This window comes from Rattus norvegicus, chromosome 4, assembly GCF_021556685.1.
Source record: "Rattus norvegicus strain SHRSP/BbbUtx chromosome 4, alternate assembly SHRSP_T2T, whole genome shotgun sequence".
Taxonomy (NCBI): Eukaryota; Metazoa; Chordata; class Mammalia; order Rodentia; family Muridae; genus Rattus; species Rattus norvegicus.
Window position 1 is genome coordinate 147,771,820 of NC_141537.1, and position 14,207 is coordinate 147,786,026.

Sequence of the window (14,207 nt, forward strand, 5' to 3'; positions counted from 1 at the left end):
AGGTGGATCTCTGAGTTCAAGGCCAGTCTGATCTATAGAGTAAGTTCCAGAACATCCAGAACTACACAGAGAATCCCTGTCAGAGTGAGGGAGGGAGAAAGGGAGGGAGGGAGGGAGGGAGGGAGGAAGGGAGGGAGGAAGGGAGGGAGGGAGGGAGGGAGGGAGGACATGACCCAGTGGACATGCCCTGAACCTCCCTCCCAGCGTGGACGTTGCCAAGGAGAGGGCTGATGCAGGTCAAGGGCTCCATAAGCGAGAGGAAGCTGTAAGATGATGGGGAGGGTCCCCACAAAGCCTGGAGCCTTGTCAGCCTTTTTCCTGCACCGGAAACCACAGGAAACCAGGTCAGTGCGTGGGGCTGCTCCCTCTGCTCCAGAGCTCAGTTGTCAGCTCTGGGGCTCCCTGAACAAGCCATATAAGTTAGGTGGTCCTCGGAGCTGGAGACCCCTTTGACCTGGTGTCAACAACAGCTGGAAAGGGCCAGTGGGCAGAGGGAAGGCTGGGCTTTAGTGGGAAGAGAGCCAGGTGGGGAGTACAAGTGGGGGATGCAGGAGGCTTATTTGCTTTCTAATGTTTACTCATTTTTTACTTCAACAGCTGATGCAACATGAGGATGAATGCTTCATCCTCAGCATGCCATGTAGACAAATGGAGAGTAACGGTTCATGTCTCAAAGTGGAGGATGTGGAACTGCCTGTGGCAGAGTGTACTAATATGTGTATCAGATCTGCTGTATTTGGGGTATAGGAGTGGTTAAGAAATGGGTGCACCTCCATGACAATGTGCAGGTCCCTTTCCTGTTAACTCTCTGCCACACCAAAAGCCTCCTGTGACTGGAGGGCAGTAAGGCTTTCTACAGAACAAGCAAGTGTTCTTCTGTGCCCTGGCTCAGGAGAAGGAATGTGACCAAGCCTGCTGGTTAGGATCAAGGAGGAGCTTCGGGGCAGGGTGGATCTAGGGCAGGGTTAAGTGAGAGCGCCTGCTGGTACTGTGTGCTTCTCACAGCTCCAGGGCCAGGCCCTACAGGAAAGCCATGGTCTCTGCTCCCTGATCCTCCAGAAGCTCATGGGGAGCCCCAGACTGGCAGCCTTGCTCCTGTCTCAACCTCTACTGTTCATCTGCCTTGCTGTGTCTGCTCAGGTTGCCTGCCCCTGCCTGCCACGTTGGACCAGCCACTGTCTACTGGCCTTCCGTGTGGTAAGGTCCTGCTGCTAGGTGAAGGGGCACTTGCTTAGCACAGACTAGAACCCCTTCTTTCTCCTGCCTGCCCTTTCCTACCTCTGAAATCCTGTACCCTAGTGGCAACTTCAGTGAGTCCTCTATGTGGTCTTGAACGGATTGCTAAGGTTCTGGTGAGCTGAGGTCCTTGGCAGGGTGGAACCGAGAGGAAAACAGCAGAGTGGATGTACTGTGAGCTGAGGGTCTCAGAACTGGATGATTTGATGGAGAGTTCAGGAGAATGCACCTCACTCGACTCCCTTCTAATGATGTCTCTCTCCTTTCTTTTCCCTTCTGGGCCCTGTATCTTCAGGATAAGCATTTTGCTGGTAAGTCTTACTTCCTATTCTGCTCCTCTCCCCTGTACTCCCCTGTGCTCCCCTGTGCCCCCCTGTGCTCCCCTGTTCCCCCCTGTACTCCCCTGTGCTCCCCTGTGCCCCCCTCCCCCCCACTGTGCTCCAGGACCCAGTGAGTCATCCTTGGCAGTCTTGGTTACAACCCAGGGAGTAGTTGATGTCGGAAAGTTCAGGACTTGACTAGAGTCCTCAGATTCTATAAATGCTTAGGCTCTGCCTCTGACCTTGGCTTCTGAGCACTGGAGTGGGGGAGGAATAACTAGAAGATGAGGGCTGCGTTGCATCCAGGCACTGGGGAGGATAAAATGAACAACATGGCTAATCTCCAGGGACTCCACACACGTGATTTAAGGCAAGCTCACTTGATGGATGAGCAGTCAGGCACGTGGGTCTGATAACTTTCTCAAGATCACATTCGAAAGATGCCAAAGCTTAGCCCTAAATCCAGTCAGAAGTGGGTAGGAAGGCCCTCCTTTGACCCTAAGAAACAGAGTCTCTTTTGGTTTTTGTCTTGAGACCGGGTCTCACTATTTAATGCCAAAGCCTTTAATCCTCCTGTCTCAGCCTCCTAAGCAGTGGGCTTACAGCCATGTGTCTCTGTGCCAACTTTCCTTCTCCAACACAGGAAGTTCTGCTCAAACCCCCTGCCCTACTGTCCTAGCCACAAAGCCTTGGCACTGGTCCTGCTGTTTGTGCCTGTGACATCTGGTGTCACGTTCTTCAGGTGCGAAAAGTAGCTTTGAGCCATTCTCAGTAGATGCATGAATTAGGGACAGTTAACGGGTCAATACCTGGGCTGGCACAGTGCCAGTGGTCATTTTGGAACAGGTTTTTGTCTTGTTAACCTCAACAGTGACTTAGAGCATCCTAAAATGGCACATCACACGAACGTTTAAGAGACAGCTGTACCATTGTGGAGGTGCCATTTCCACAAAGGGTACCGATCGATCCCTAAAAGTGTGTGTTCTGTGGACCTGCTATTGTTACTTTGCATCTGTAAAGTGGGGGTCATTTTACTCCGCCATTTCATTGCCTCACTAGGTGTACACTGAACACACCCTTTAAAACTAGCAGTTGATCAGGGGATACAGAGTTGGCTCGGCGACTAAGAGCACTCGATGCTCTTGCAGAAAACTTGAGCTCAGTTCTCAGTACCCATGTCAGGCAGCTCACAATTCCATCTCCAGGGAACCCGATGTTTCTGACCTCTTCAAGCATCTGCACTCATTCGCACATACCTATACACAGGCACACACACACACACATACACACACACACACACACACACACACACACACACACAATATTAGACATAAAATCAGAAAACATTAGTTTAAAATTTTTTATCATTAGAAATGATGCTACCGGGGTTGGGGATTTGGCTCAGTGGTAGAGCACTTGCCTAGCAAGCGCAAGGCCCTGGGTTCGATCCCCAGCTCTGAAAAAAAGAATAGAAAAAAAAAAAAAGAAAGAAATGATGCTACCATGCCTTTAACCCTACCTACCACTTGGGAGAGAGAGGTGAGCCAATCTGCGTGAGTTTGTGGCTAGCTTAGTCTGCAGAGTCCACAACAGCCAAGGCCGGTTACACTGAGAAACCCTGCCTCAAAAGAAAATTAAAAAAAAAAAAAAAAAGGAAAGAAATCATGCTACAGCCAGGCAATGGTGGCACAGGCCTTTAATCCAGCACTCAGGAGGCAGAGGCAGGAGGATCTCTGAGTTCAAGGTTAACCTGGTCTGTAGAGTGAGTTCCAGAACAGCCAAAGTTACACACAGAAACACAGGGGGGCAAAATCATGCTACAGTGAATACCTACCTTTGTGGGAGGTGTGTGTGTGTATCTTTTTTCTCAACTTAAGATTTTTTAAATTGTTTTATTTATTTTGAAATGTCTTATTGGGGCTGGAAAGATGGCTCGACTGTTATAGACACTTGTGCTCTTCCAGTGGGTCTAGATTGGATTCCAGGCACTCACATGGTGACTTATCTCTAACTGTATAGTTCCAGGGAGTCCAATGTCTTCTTCTGACCTCAGTAGGCACCAGGCATGAACATAGTGCACATGCACACGTGCAGACAAAACATTCATACATGTAAAATAAAATAAATAAACCTAAACATTTAAAAAGAAACAAAATACCTTGTATTTATTATTTAAAAATCTCATACATGTATACAATCTGTTTTTATCAAACCCACCCTGTCCCACAATCATATCTTTTAAAAAAAGCATTTAAGCTTTGTGCAGGAATGTTTTCCTGTGTGTATATATGTGTGTGTATATATTACATGCATGTGGTGCCCATGGAAATCACATCCCCCTGACCCTGGAGTTAGAGATGGTTGTGAGCCACCATGTGGGTACTAGGAACCAATTCTGGGTCCTCTAAGAACAGTGAGTGTTCTGAACTGCTTACTCATCTTTCCACACGTATGTATCTTTCCGCTTTTTGAGACAGAGGCTCGCTGTATAGTCCTGACTCACCTGGAACTTGCAGTGTAGACCAGGCTGGCCTCAAATTCCTGTCTCTGCCTCTTGATACAAGTATAAAACCACTCCTTCCTCTGCTTGTTCATCACTCACTGAGTCCAATCAGGCCGCCTACTGGGTATTGGCTGATCTTGCTGGCTTGACCTTGCACAGATCTTGTGCACAACCGCCATGGTGTGTCTAGAAGACTTCAGAGTATTCCTCCTCGTCTTCTGACTCCTGCATTCTTCCTATCCTCTCTTCTGTGTTCTCTGAGCCTTAATATTTTTTTCCGCCACCAAAGAAGCTCGATGTCATTGCACTCCAAGATTTATAATGACTTTCTATCCAATATTGGATCAAGTCTCAGGTAAGACAGAGGCCATGAATACCTAGATACAAAGTGTGTCTCCCTCCTGTAGGCCTTCAGTGTGGCTGGTTCCCTCTCTTGGTGAGGAAATCTAAAAGTTCTCATGAATTTGAAGTCTGTTGGAGGCACTGGACACCATCACCCTTCCAGGTATGCTGTAGTTTATGGCTCTACCCAATGGTTCCAACCCCTTTCTTTTTTTTTTGCCCCTTACTTTGTTCTCCAGCTACAAAAGGGAGTTTGAAAATGTAAACATTACACAGTAAGGGAAACTGAGGCCAAAAGAACTTGAGAAATTTGCCTGCGGTCTCTCAAGTTCCAAGGCAGAACTAGAAGGCAGACTTCCTGGCTCCTGTATTAACACCACTTCATTCTCCACTTGCAGAGGAAGCTACTAGGTAGCCCTTCCTTGTCTCAGGAGAGCCATCGAATTTCCACCCACTTCCTAGCCATCTCCCACAGAGGCCTACGTACCAAAAGGACCCAGCCTTCAGCTGCAGAAGGGATAGAACATCTCCCTGGAGCAGGTTCACAAAAGCATGGAGGTAGGTATGATGGGTGACAGGATATGGTTTCAGCCTTACCTGAACCAGGGTCACCAAGTCTTCTTTCTCCCTAGGACCTGAATTCTCCTTTGATTTGCTGCCTGAGGTACAGGCTATTCGGGTGACTATTCCTCCAGGCCCAGAGGCCAACGTACGCCTTTGTTACCAGTGGGCACTGGAATGTGAGGACATGAGTAGTCCTTTTGATACCCAGGTATGTAGTGCCATGTCCTGTAAAGAGACAGATCGCACATTTCCTGAGCAGAGAGACGGACAATTCCTGAGCAAATGGAGGAGACTAAGGCCTGGATAGAGAAAGTAATTACTCAAAACTTATAAAATGAGGTATTAAGACTTTAATTTGACTAGACAGAAAAGGTGTGGGCTATGTTACTTGAGAAGAGAGACCAGAAAGGAATGAATGGTACATACTCCCATGGTAGAGTGCTTGTCTACCATGCATGATCTCTGGCATTGTGCAAATGGGGTGGGAGATAGAAGTAGGAGGATCAGGAGTTCAAGGTTATCCTTGGAGATACAATGAGTCTGAGGTCAGCTTGGGATACATGAGCCCCTGCCTTGAGAAAAACAACAGCAAAAACATTGTTATTTCCTTGAAATGTTGTTCCCCTGATAATTTGACAAAATGGTCACCTGTGTCTTGGCGCTCTTCTCTTGTCTAGCCCTCAGAAAATTATATCCCCTAATCTCCCAAGCCAGGTCCTGCAGCCCACTTCACCTCCAATCATCACAGATGCCCCTGTGCATAGTTAGGCATCACACGCAAAGACTGAAGCTATGTTCTGGAGTATTCAACTCTGTTCATGTCTACAGTGGCTGTACCTTCTAACTTCAAGGTGATGTTAGCCTTGGTAGAGGTGATGCTTGTAACACCCTACATGGCGTACAACTGCTGCTCAGAACTACGTATTCCTTCCCCTCCCCCTACTCCTCCTTAAATACCTCAAGCAAATGGCCAGAGTCTAGAACCAAGAGCCCATGAAAAAGAAGTAAGCGTGATAAAGTAGGGAAATAAGGTATATTGTCTGAGGACTTAGCTTCCTCCTACTTTGTCTACAATACCCATGCCTTGTCTTAGATGCCTCTTTTTCTATTCCTTTGTGGTTTTACCAACAGAAAATTGTGTCTGGGGGCCACACTGTAGACCTGCCTTATGAATTCCTTCTGCCTTGCATGTGCATAGAGGTGAGAAGAAGGAGATTTGGGTTAACCATTGCTCCTTGCCTAGCCAATCTCCAGTAAATCAATTTATAAAGGACTCGGGGTGGACGGAGAGATACAACGGGCCCCACAGCACTAAAGAGAAACTCCAAAAGGACAAGGGATGCTTAGGAAACTGGTGCTGCTTGGCTGTGAGGGTCCTAGGCAGTTCCACCTCAGCCCTACCTGGATGTTCTTGAGAACCAAGGTTGTGCATTCCTCTCAAAGCCATGCCCTCTCTAGCCCTCCATTGTAGCCCTCCATCTCTCCTTGTAAGTCTTAAGATAAAGATGTTTTGGGCATCATTAGGGGAAGAGGAATACTGAGAGAAGGATAGAGTCCCTTGGGTACCCAGGTATGTGGTGCCTTGCCCTGTAAAGAGACAGATCACACAATTCCTGAGCACAATTCCAGTGGGGTCAGAGATGACAGCAGGTGGATTCCCTGAGAACGAGGAATAACACAGGGCCCTGGAGAAAGCCCACGATGAGGGCCAGGGAAGCTGGAAATTGGGGGATGCGGCCCTGAGGAGTTTCCTGTTGCTGGGAATAGTTCTCTGTGGAGACCAGAGGAGACTGCCTTATTGGCCACTCTTTCCTATGCTCTTGAGCCCTAACCCCTTCCCTTACTACACAGGGCTCCCTGATTAGTGTCTAAGCTCAGGGTACTTCACCGTAGTGAGCTAGGGCCAGAACTAATGATGCTGGAAAAGACATTTTCTTGATGCTCTCTACGTTTGTTTCCCCAGGCCTCCTACCTGCAGGAGGACACTGTGAGGCACAAAAAGTGTCCCTTCCGGAGCTGGCCTGAAGCTTGTGAGTGCTGTATTAATCCTGATTCTCATCCATTCTCTCCTCTCTCCCTTCCTCCCTCCCTCCCCCACCCTGTGTGAGTGTGCGTGTGTATGTGAGAGAGAGAGAGAGAGAGAGAGAGACAGAGATAGAGAGACAGACAGACAGAGAGACAGACAGACAGACAGAGACAAAGACAGAGACCAGACTGCATGAGCGCATTTCTTTTGGGAGGGCAGGGCGAGCAGCGTCTAGCCATCAACCTGCAGAAGAACTCCCTAAGTGCCCAGTGGAGGAGGGTCACCCAGGGAGTGGTGTGTAAGAGGACCAACTACAGACCTAGGCTCACTTCCCAGCTCTGCCATGGGTTATCCCCAGATCGCCTCCATCCCCGCCACCCTTCCTTCATCAGTAAAATCCCAAACTGTTGACTTGAGGGAACTATTCTACAGGAAAGTGGCTGGTGTTGTCTAGAATGCTGTGTGCACAGTGCTGACCTCAGGAGGGAAAGATACTCAGATACAAGTAACGCAAAGCTAGACACTGCTGTGAGCAGAGAGGCTCTCAGAGGCGCCCACACCTGAGCTGAGCTCAGAAAATGGACAGGCTTTAGAAAGAAGAGTCAGGAAAGAGGCATTTAGAATCTGGGAGGAGCCTGCACAGAATTTGAGCATGGGGAGTAGTTTTGAGTAGTTTGGAGACCCGGGATGGAAGATAAAGGCAAGAAGGCTGGGTAGAAAGGTGGGTAGGGAGAGTGAGGGCTTGATCAGCTGCCAAGCACCGGTGAGCAGGAATTGTCCTGGAATTTTGGTATTTTTTCCTGGTGCCCTGGAGTGGGGGTGGGGAGATGGGGCTACAGCTGGGCTATGGCCTCATCCTTGGACCTGCCACCTTCCAGATGGCTCCGACTTCTGGAAGTCAATACGCTTCACTGACTACAGCCAGCACAGTCAGATGGTCATGGCTCTGACACTCCGCTGCCCACTGAAACTGGAGGCCTCTCTCTGCTGGAGGCAGGACCCAGTCACGCCCTGCAAAATCCTTCCCAATGCCACAGCAAAGGAGTCAGAAGGAGTAAGGGCAGCCACCTCCCTCCAGGACTGAGGTGGGAGGATCGGGGCCCAGGGACCTTCTCCCTGACTAACTCCCATCTCCCCAACAGTGGTATATCCTGGAGAATGTGGACTTGCACCCCCAGCTCTGCTTTAAGGTACAACCGTGGGCAGGGGGCTGGCAGTGGGAGGAGGGATGGGACTGAATCCTTCTGACCTGCCATGTCTGTGTTTCTCAGTTTTCTTTTGAAAACAGTAGCCATGTTGAATGTCCCCACCAGAGTGGTGAGTCAATAAGGAATTCCTTCTCCCACATCTCAGCCCTACTCGCCTGTGACCCTCAGGTCCAGAACAACCCAGCTCTGATTACCTCCCACAAACAGGCTCTCTCCCATCCTGGACTGTGAGCATGGATACCCAGGCCCAACAGCTGATTCTTCACTTTTCGACGAGGACATATGCTACCTTCAGTGCTGCCTGGAGTAACCCAGGTTTGGGGCTGGATAGCTCCATGACTCCTGTGTACAGCATCAGTCAGGTATGGCCTAGCTAGGGTTTGTTTCCTGCCAGGTTCTCTTGACCAATGCATATCCCTGACCTCCTTGTTATTTCAGTGAGGCAGATCCTGCATGGGTGGAGGTATTCTGTTTTCTGTCATAGATTATTTTCTTGATCAGCCTTGGATTACTGGCCCTCTGTTGATCTGTGGGGTCCTTCATGAGGGAGTTCCTAACCCTTTCAGTGCCTCAGTTTACAGAGAGAATAGCATCCAGATGCTGGCACTCCCTCCTGCAGCTACTCCAACCCACCGAAGCCACTGTGTGTGTGTGATGTATGCATATGCATGTGTAGGTGTGCAAAGAAGAGACCAGAGGTCTCATTCCTACCTTCATCCATTTCTATTCTTTAGTCTGAGACAAGGTCTCTCACTGAACCTGCAGCTTGCTGTTTTCAGGTAGGTTGGCAGTCCAGTGAAGTCCTGGGTGTCACCTGTCTCTGGCCCGCAAGGCTGGGGTTGCATGAATATATAGCCATGCCTGGCTTCCCCTGCCTCCCAACAGGGTTTCTTTTTGCAGCCCTAGGTGTCCTGGAACTCAATCTGTAAACTCTGAGATCCTCCTGCCTCTGCCTCTCAAGTGCTGCGATTAAAGGTGTGAACTACCACCACCACCACCACCATCACCACCACCACCCAGCTCTTTTTTTTAAAACTCTGGATGCTTAGGATTTAAATCCAAGTGCTCATGTTTGCATAGAAAATGCACCCACGGAGTCAGTTCCTCAGCCCTACGTTGTATAGTGAGGCTACCCCTCACCCCAGCTGTCCTCTCCCAGGGTTCATGACTCTATAAGAAGAAGTTCACTGGCTCTCTAGAGGCCTCTAGAAGCTGAAGGACTCACTGTACTCACTGAACAGTACTCACTGTACAGTACTCACTGAACAGTACTCACTGTACAGTACTCACTGAACAGTACTCACTGTACAGTACTCACTGAACAGTACTCACTGTACAGTACTCACTGAACAGTACTCACTGAACAGTACTCACTGAACAGTACTCACTGTACAGTACTCACTGAACAGTACTCACTGTACAGTACTCACTGAACAGTACTCACTGTACAGTACTCACTGAACAGTACTCACTGAACAGTACTCACTGAACAGTACTCACTGTACAGTACTCACTGAACAGTACTCACTGTACAGTACTCACTGAACAGTACTCACTGTACAGTACTCACTGAACAGTACTCACTGTACAGTACTCACTGAACAGTACTCACTGTACAGTACTCACTGAACAGTACTCACTGTACAGTACTCACTGAACAGTACTCACTGTACAGTACTCACTGAACAGTACTCACTGAACAGTACTCACTGAACAGTACTCACTGTACAGTACTCACTGAACAGTACTCACTGAACAGTACTCACTGAACAGTACTCACTGAACAGTACTCACTGTACAGTACTCACTGAACAGTACTGCACTGGTGCAGCTCCATCATGTGGGCTAAGAATAGGTTGCCTCGCTGACTTTGTTCTGTGTATCTGATTTAAAAACCACAATCAGATTTACTCACAAAACCACAGCAATAAGCTGACCAAGCATGCTGTGCTCTCTGCACACAGAGCTCTCTCAAAGGCCCCCTTGCAGCTAGATCATTGCTTTGAGCCCCGGGGGCTCCCAAACAGACAGAGGATAGCAAACACTTATGATCTGAGTTTCTACTGGCTTGACAGTTGCCTTGAAACTGGAGTCAACACGCGAGGGGTGCAGAGTAGAGGAAGGTGGTGCTCCTGAAGGGTGGGGTTGACTGGTCAACCTTGTAACTAACTTGTGGAGCACAGAGTGGAGCCACATCTCCTCTGTAGACACACAGCAACCAGTTCTCTCTGGTTCAGTACACATTTCCTGAGCACCTACTCTGCTTACCCTGTACTATGCACTAGGAGATATAGGAAGAACACACAGAACAGGCTTTGGCCTCCTCTAATATATGTGTGTGTATATCTATATAATATATGTATGTTATAATGTAATTACACACATAACAATTATATATTTATCAGTTTATTAAAGAACCCATATGCATATTTCCATTTAATGCTCCCAGTAACCTACTAAAGATAATTGCTCCCCATCTGCAAATAAAGATCTGAGGCTGGGGAGGGAGAAGATATTATTCAAATCCACAGAAAGGTCACAAACCGAGAACTAGAAAAGCAATAGTCAAGCCTCAAGCTAGCCTGCAGCCTCCATAGCCTTTTCTTCCCAGTGGACAAGATGCCTCTTCAGCTGTGTAGGGGGTGAAGAGCTGGCCACATGGTCATGTCTCTCTCTCTCTCTCTCTCTCTCTCTCTCTCTCTCTCTCTCTCTCCCTCCCTCCCTCCCTCCCTCCTTCCCTCCTTCCCTTCCTCCCCATCCCTCTCTCCCCCTCCCTTCCCCTCTTTCTCCCTCCCTCTCTCTCCCTCCTTCCCTCTCCCCTCTCTCTGCTTCTCTCTCTCTCATCTCTCTCTCTCATCTCTCTCTCTCATCTCTCTCTCCCTCCCTCACTTTCTTCCTTCCCTCCCTCCCCCTCCCTCTCCCCCTCTCCCTTCCTCCCTCCCTCCCTCTCTCTCTCCCTCCCTCCCTCTCTCTCTCTCTCTCTCTCTCTCTCTCTCTCTCTCTCTCTCTCTCTCTCTCTCTGTGAGTGTGTATGTGTGTGAGAGAGATATGTTAACTCAGCCACAACAGCTAATATCTGGAGAAGATCAGGTCGTTGGTGGCTGGGGAAGTTTTCTGGAGGTGTCACTGGGACCTTTAACTAGTTGGGATGGAGGTGGGTGAGACACCATCAGACTTGCATGTGTGGGGACAACTATTCTACTCTTTGTCCCTACAGACCCAGGGCTCAGTTCCAGTGACACTGAACCTCATTATTCCCTTCTTGAGGCAGGGGAGCTGCATCCTGGTAAGAAATGGTACCCTTATTCCTTACAGATCCCCTAGCACAGAGTCCATTAAAGTGTTCGGTTTGGCCAAGTGTTTTAAACGGGACTTGGCTGTCACTAGTTATAGGCTATCTTAAAAAACAAAACAAACAAAACACTTACATTTTGCCTTCCCACTAAAAATGAGAAAACCTGGTATTGCATGTCACAATGAGGTATAATGACAAGGCCTAGCACTCATTGGTGGCTATTTTGGCTGGTCTATGCTCTCCAGCCCAGACCAGAGATGGGAGCACGTGTGGTCTCACTGGCGTTTGTACTAGACACACAACTAGAGCTGGAGGAATTCCCAAGCCAGTGGGACTCCTTCCCTGGGAGAGAGGGGGTAATCTAGCTCATATGAGTGGGGTCCCTGTGTCCTCAGGTGTGGAGGTCAGATGTCCAGTTTGCCTGGAAGCACCTCTTGTGTCCTGATGGTGAGTTCTTGGGTGAGAGGAGAGAGGGAAGGAGCACGGGCACTCAAGAGATGGCTTGCCTTCACCTGTGCTCGATTCAGTCTCCCATAGACACCTCGGGCTCTTGATCCTGGCACTGCTGGGTCTCACCACTCTACTGGGTGTAGTTCTGGTCCTCTTCTGCCGGCGCCTACTGCCAGGTAAACTCACCTTTGGTCCTGAGAATTTCCCAGTACTTTTTGACCAAGAGAGGGCCAAAGCACAGGCTGCTATTCTTGGCCCCCTAGTGGGAAGGAGTGGTTACGGCAGGGCAAAGGGCTGTGGGTGCAGTTCCTATCTGTACCACCACCCAGCTGCCAGAGGCGGTTTACTGTGTATGAGAAGCTCCACGTTTTCCTCTTTAGCCTATAAGCAACAAATAGCTTAGCAGTTTGGGCGACTGACTCCCAGAACGGATAAAGGACACATGCATGAAGGGCCCCTAGGGGAGGAGGGCTGGGCTGACTGTCCTCACCCTCACCCCCGTCCCCAGACTCCCCTCACTCTACTCAGCTGTTATTTGGTCCCCAGGCCCCGGTCGAACAAGGCCAGTTTTACTCCTACACGCAGCGGACTCGGAGGCACAGCGACGCCTGGTGGGAGCTTTGGCCGAACTGCTGCGGACCGCGCTGGGTGGTGGACGCGACGTGATCGTGGATCTCTGGGAAGGGACGCACGTGGCTCGCATTGGACCACTGCCATGGCTCTGGGCAGCACGGGAACGCGTGGCACGGGAGCAGGGCACTGTGTTGCTCCTTTGGAGCTGTGCGGGCCCCAGCACTGCCTGCAGCGGCGACCCGCAGACTGCATCCCTTCGCACCTTGTCGTGCGCTGCTCCACGCCAGCTGCTGCTCGCCTACTTCAGTCGCCTCTGTGCCAAAGGTGACATTCCCGGGCCGCTGCGCGCTCTACCGCGCTACCGCCTGCTTCGTGATCTGCCACGCCTACTGAGAGCGCTGGATGCGCGACCTGCCACCCTAGCCACTAGCTGGAGTCACCTTGGAGCTAAGGAGTGTTTGAAAAGTCGCCTGGAGCTGTGTCACCTGCTGGAACTCGAGGCTGCCAAAGACGACTACCACGGTTCAACCAATAGTCCTTGTGGCTTCAGTTGTCTGTAGCTACAGCCTGTGTAGCAACAGCAGTAACTCCAGAACGAGGCCGCAAACATGTACTCTTTGGGGGTGCTTCTTGTCCCCCCAAACCGTGAGACTCATCCTAGGACCCACACTTGACCAGCCTCCCTCTCACATTTGCTCCTTCTCAGAGTCCCTGAGAGAAAGTTGGGCTTTCCTGATAGGTCCTCGGCCCATTCTGAGGAGGAGGGGAGATTTTCCCAATTCTTCTCACAACTGCAAAAAGACAACCGATTGCTTGGTGTACTCTAGTCCCGGCTGGAGAGCTAGACCAGGGTTGGAAAGCAGGGCCTACGTGTCAAGCTCGTGAAGAGTGTTCTGCTTGGCAGAGTTGAGAGAACCCCCAGCCCCCACCCTGTAAGCCAGGGGTCCCTCGCCATTTCCTGGAGAAAGGCCCAACCCAGAAGTAGTTTGATTTGTTTGTTTGTTTGTTTGTTTGTTTGTTTGTTTGTTTGTTTGAGACTGAATCTCACTGTGTAGCCCTTGATGGCCTGGAACAAAGAGATCTATCTACCTGCCTCTGCCTCCTGAGTGCTGGGATTCGAGGCCTACTTCACCACAATTGGTGAGAGGGGTTTGTGTCGTCCAGAAAGATGAATAAAAGCAAGCATAGGAGACACGTTAAAGAACAGTGTGCTGCTCTTGTGTGCCTGGGCCTGTCAGGAAGCTTGCCCTAGGCTTGTTCTAGAACACTTCACCAGCCCAAGGCCTTTCATTCATACTGTCCTCTGTGGCCTCATTCCCACAGGCATTGCCTGTGAAGGGCAAGGAGGACCCAGTGCCTCCTGGATCCTCTCCTCCCTATGATTCTTCCAAGAGCAAAGGAAAACCTGAACCTCAGTTAGGCAGCACGTCCTTCCCCACCCTTCCAATCCCAGCAATGGAACAGCAGAACCTCTGCTGAGTGCTGAGTCTCCCAGGACTGACTGCCCTGCCGGCTCCCTAGAACCTGGGCCAGGCAGCAGAGAGCTCACTTTCTGGTGCCTTTGGATCAGTCCACTGTCTTCAGAGTTTCTGTTTCACGAAGGTCACTGTCACTGAGGCCCAGGGAAGTACTTGAAAAACCTAAGCATAGTAAGAGGGGACCCAGTGGGCCTTAGGATCCCAGGGTCATA

At 49.9% G+C, this 14,207-nt stretch overlaps 1 protein-coding gene across 4 annotated transcripts; it reads left to right on the plus strand.

The window, feature by feature from the left end:
* The first annotated feature begins 961 nt into the window (after positions 1–961).
* On the plus strand, positions 962–13,718 carry Il17re (interleukin 17 receptor E). Of its 4 annotated transcripts, NM_001004091.1 has the most exon segments (15): positions 992–1,197; positions 1,532–1,547; positions 4,467–4,564; positions 4,800–4,959; positions 5,034–5,173; positions 6,097–6,165; positions 6,929–6,995; positions 7,870–8,045; positions 8,134–8,181; positions 8,263–8,308; positions 8,407–8,561; positions 11,417–11,485; positions 11,890–11,941; positions 12,022–12,120; positions 12,491–13,718. In NM_001004091.1, coding segments are annotated over 15 exon segments (1,914 nt in total). In that variant the 5' UTR covers positions 992–1,065; the 3' UTR covers positions 13,078–13,718.
* Positions 13,719–14,207: the final 489 nt, after the last annotated feature.

Excerpts from the sequence above, each read along its gene's own strand:
- Il17re (XM_087658185.1), top strand. The coding sequence starts at position 5,150 with ATGAGTAGTCCTTTTGATACCCAG. Across the intron at positions 5,174-6,096 it reads GTAGTCCTTTTGATACCCAG|AAAATTGTGTCTGGGGGCCA; the intron begins GTATGTAGTGCC and ends TTTTACCAACAG. Across the intron at positions 12,121-12,490 it reads CTGCCGGCGCCTACTGCCAG|GCCCCGGTCGAACAAGGCCA; the intron begins GTAAACTCACCT and ends TTTGGTCCCCAG.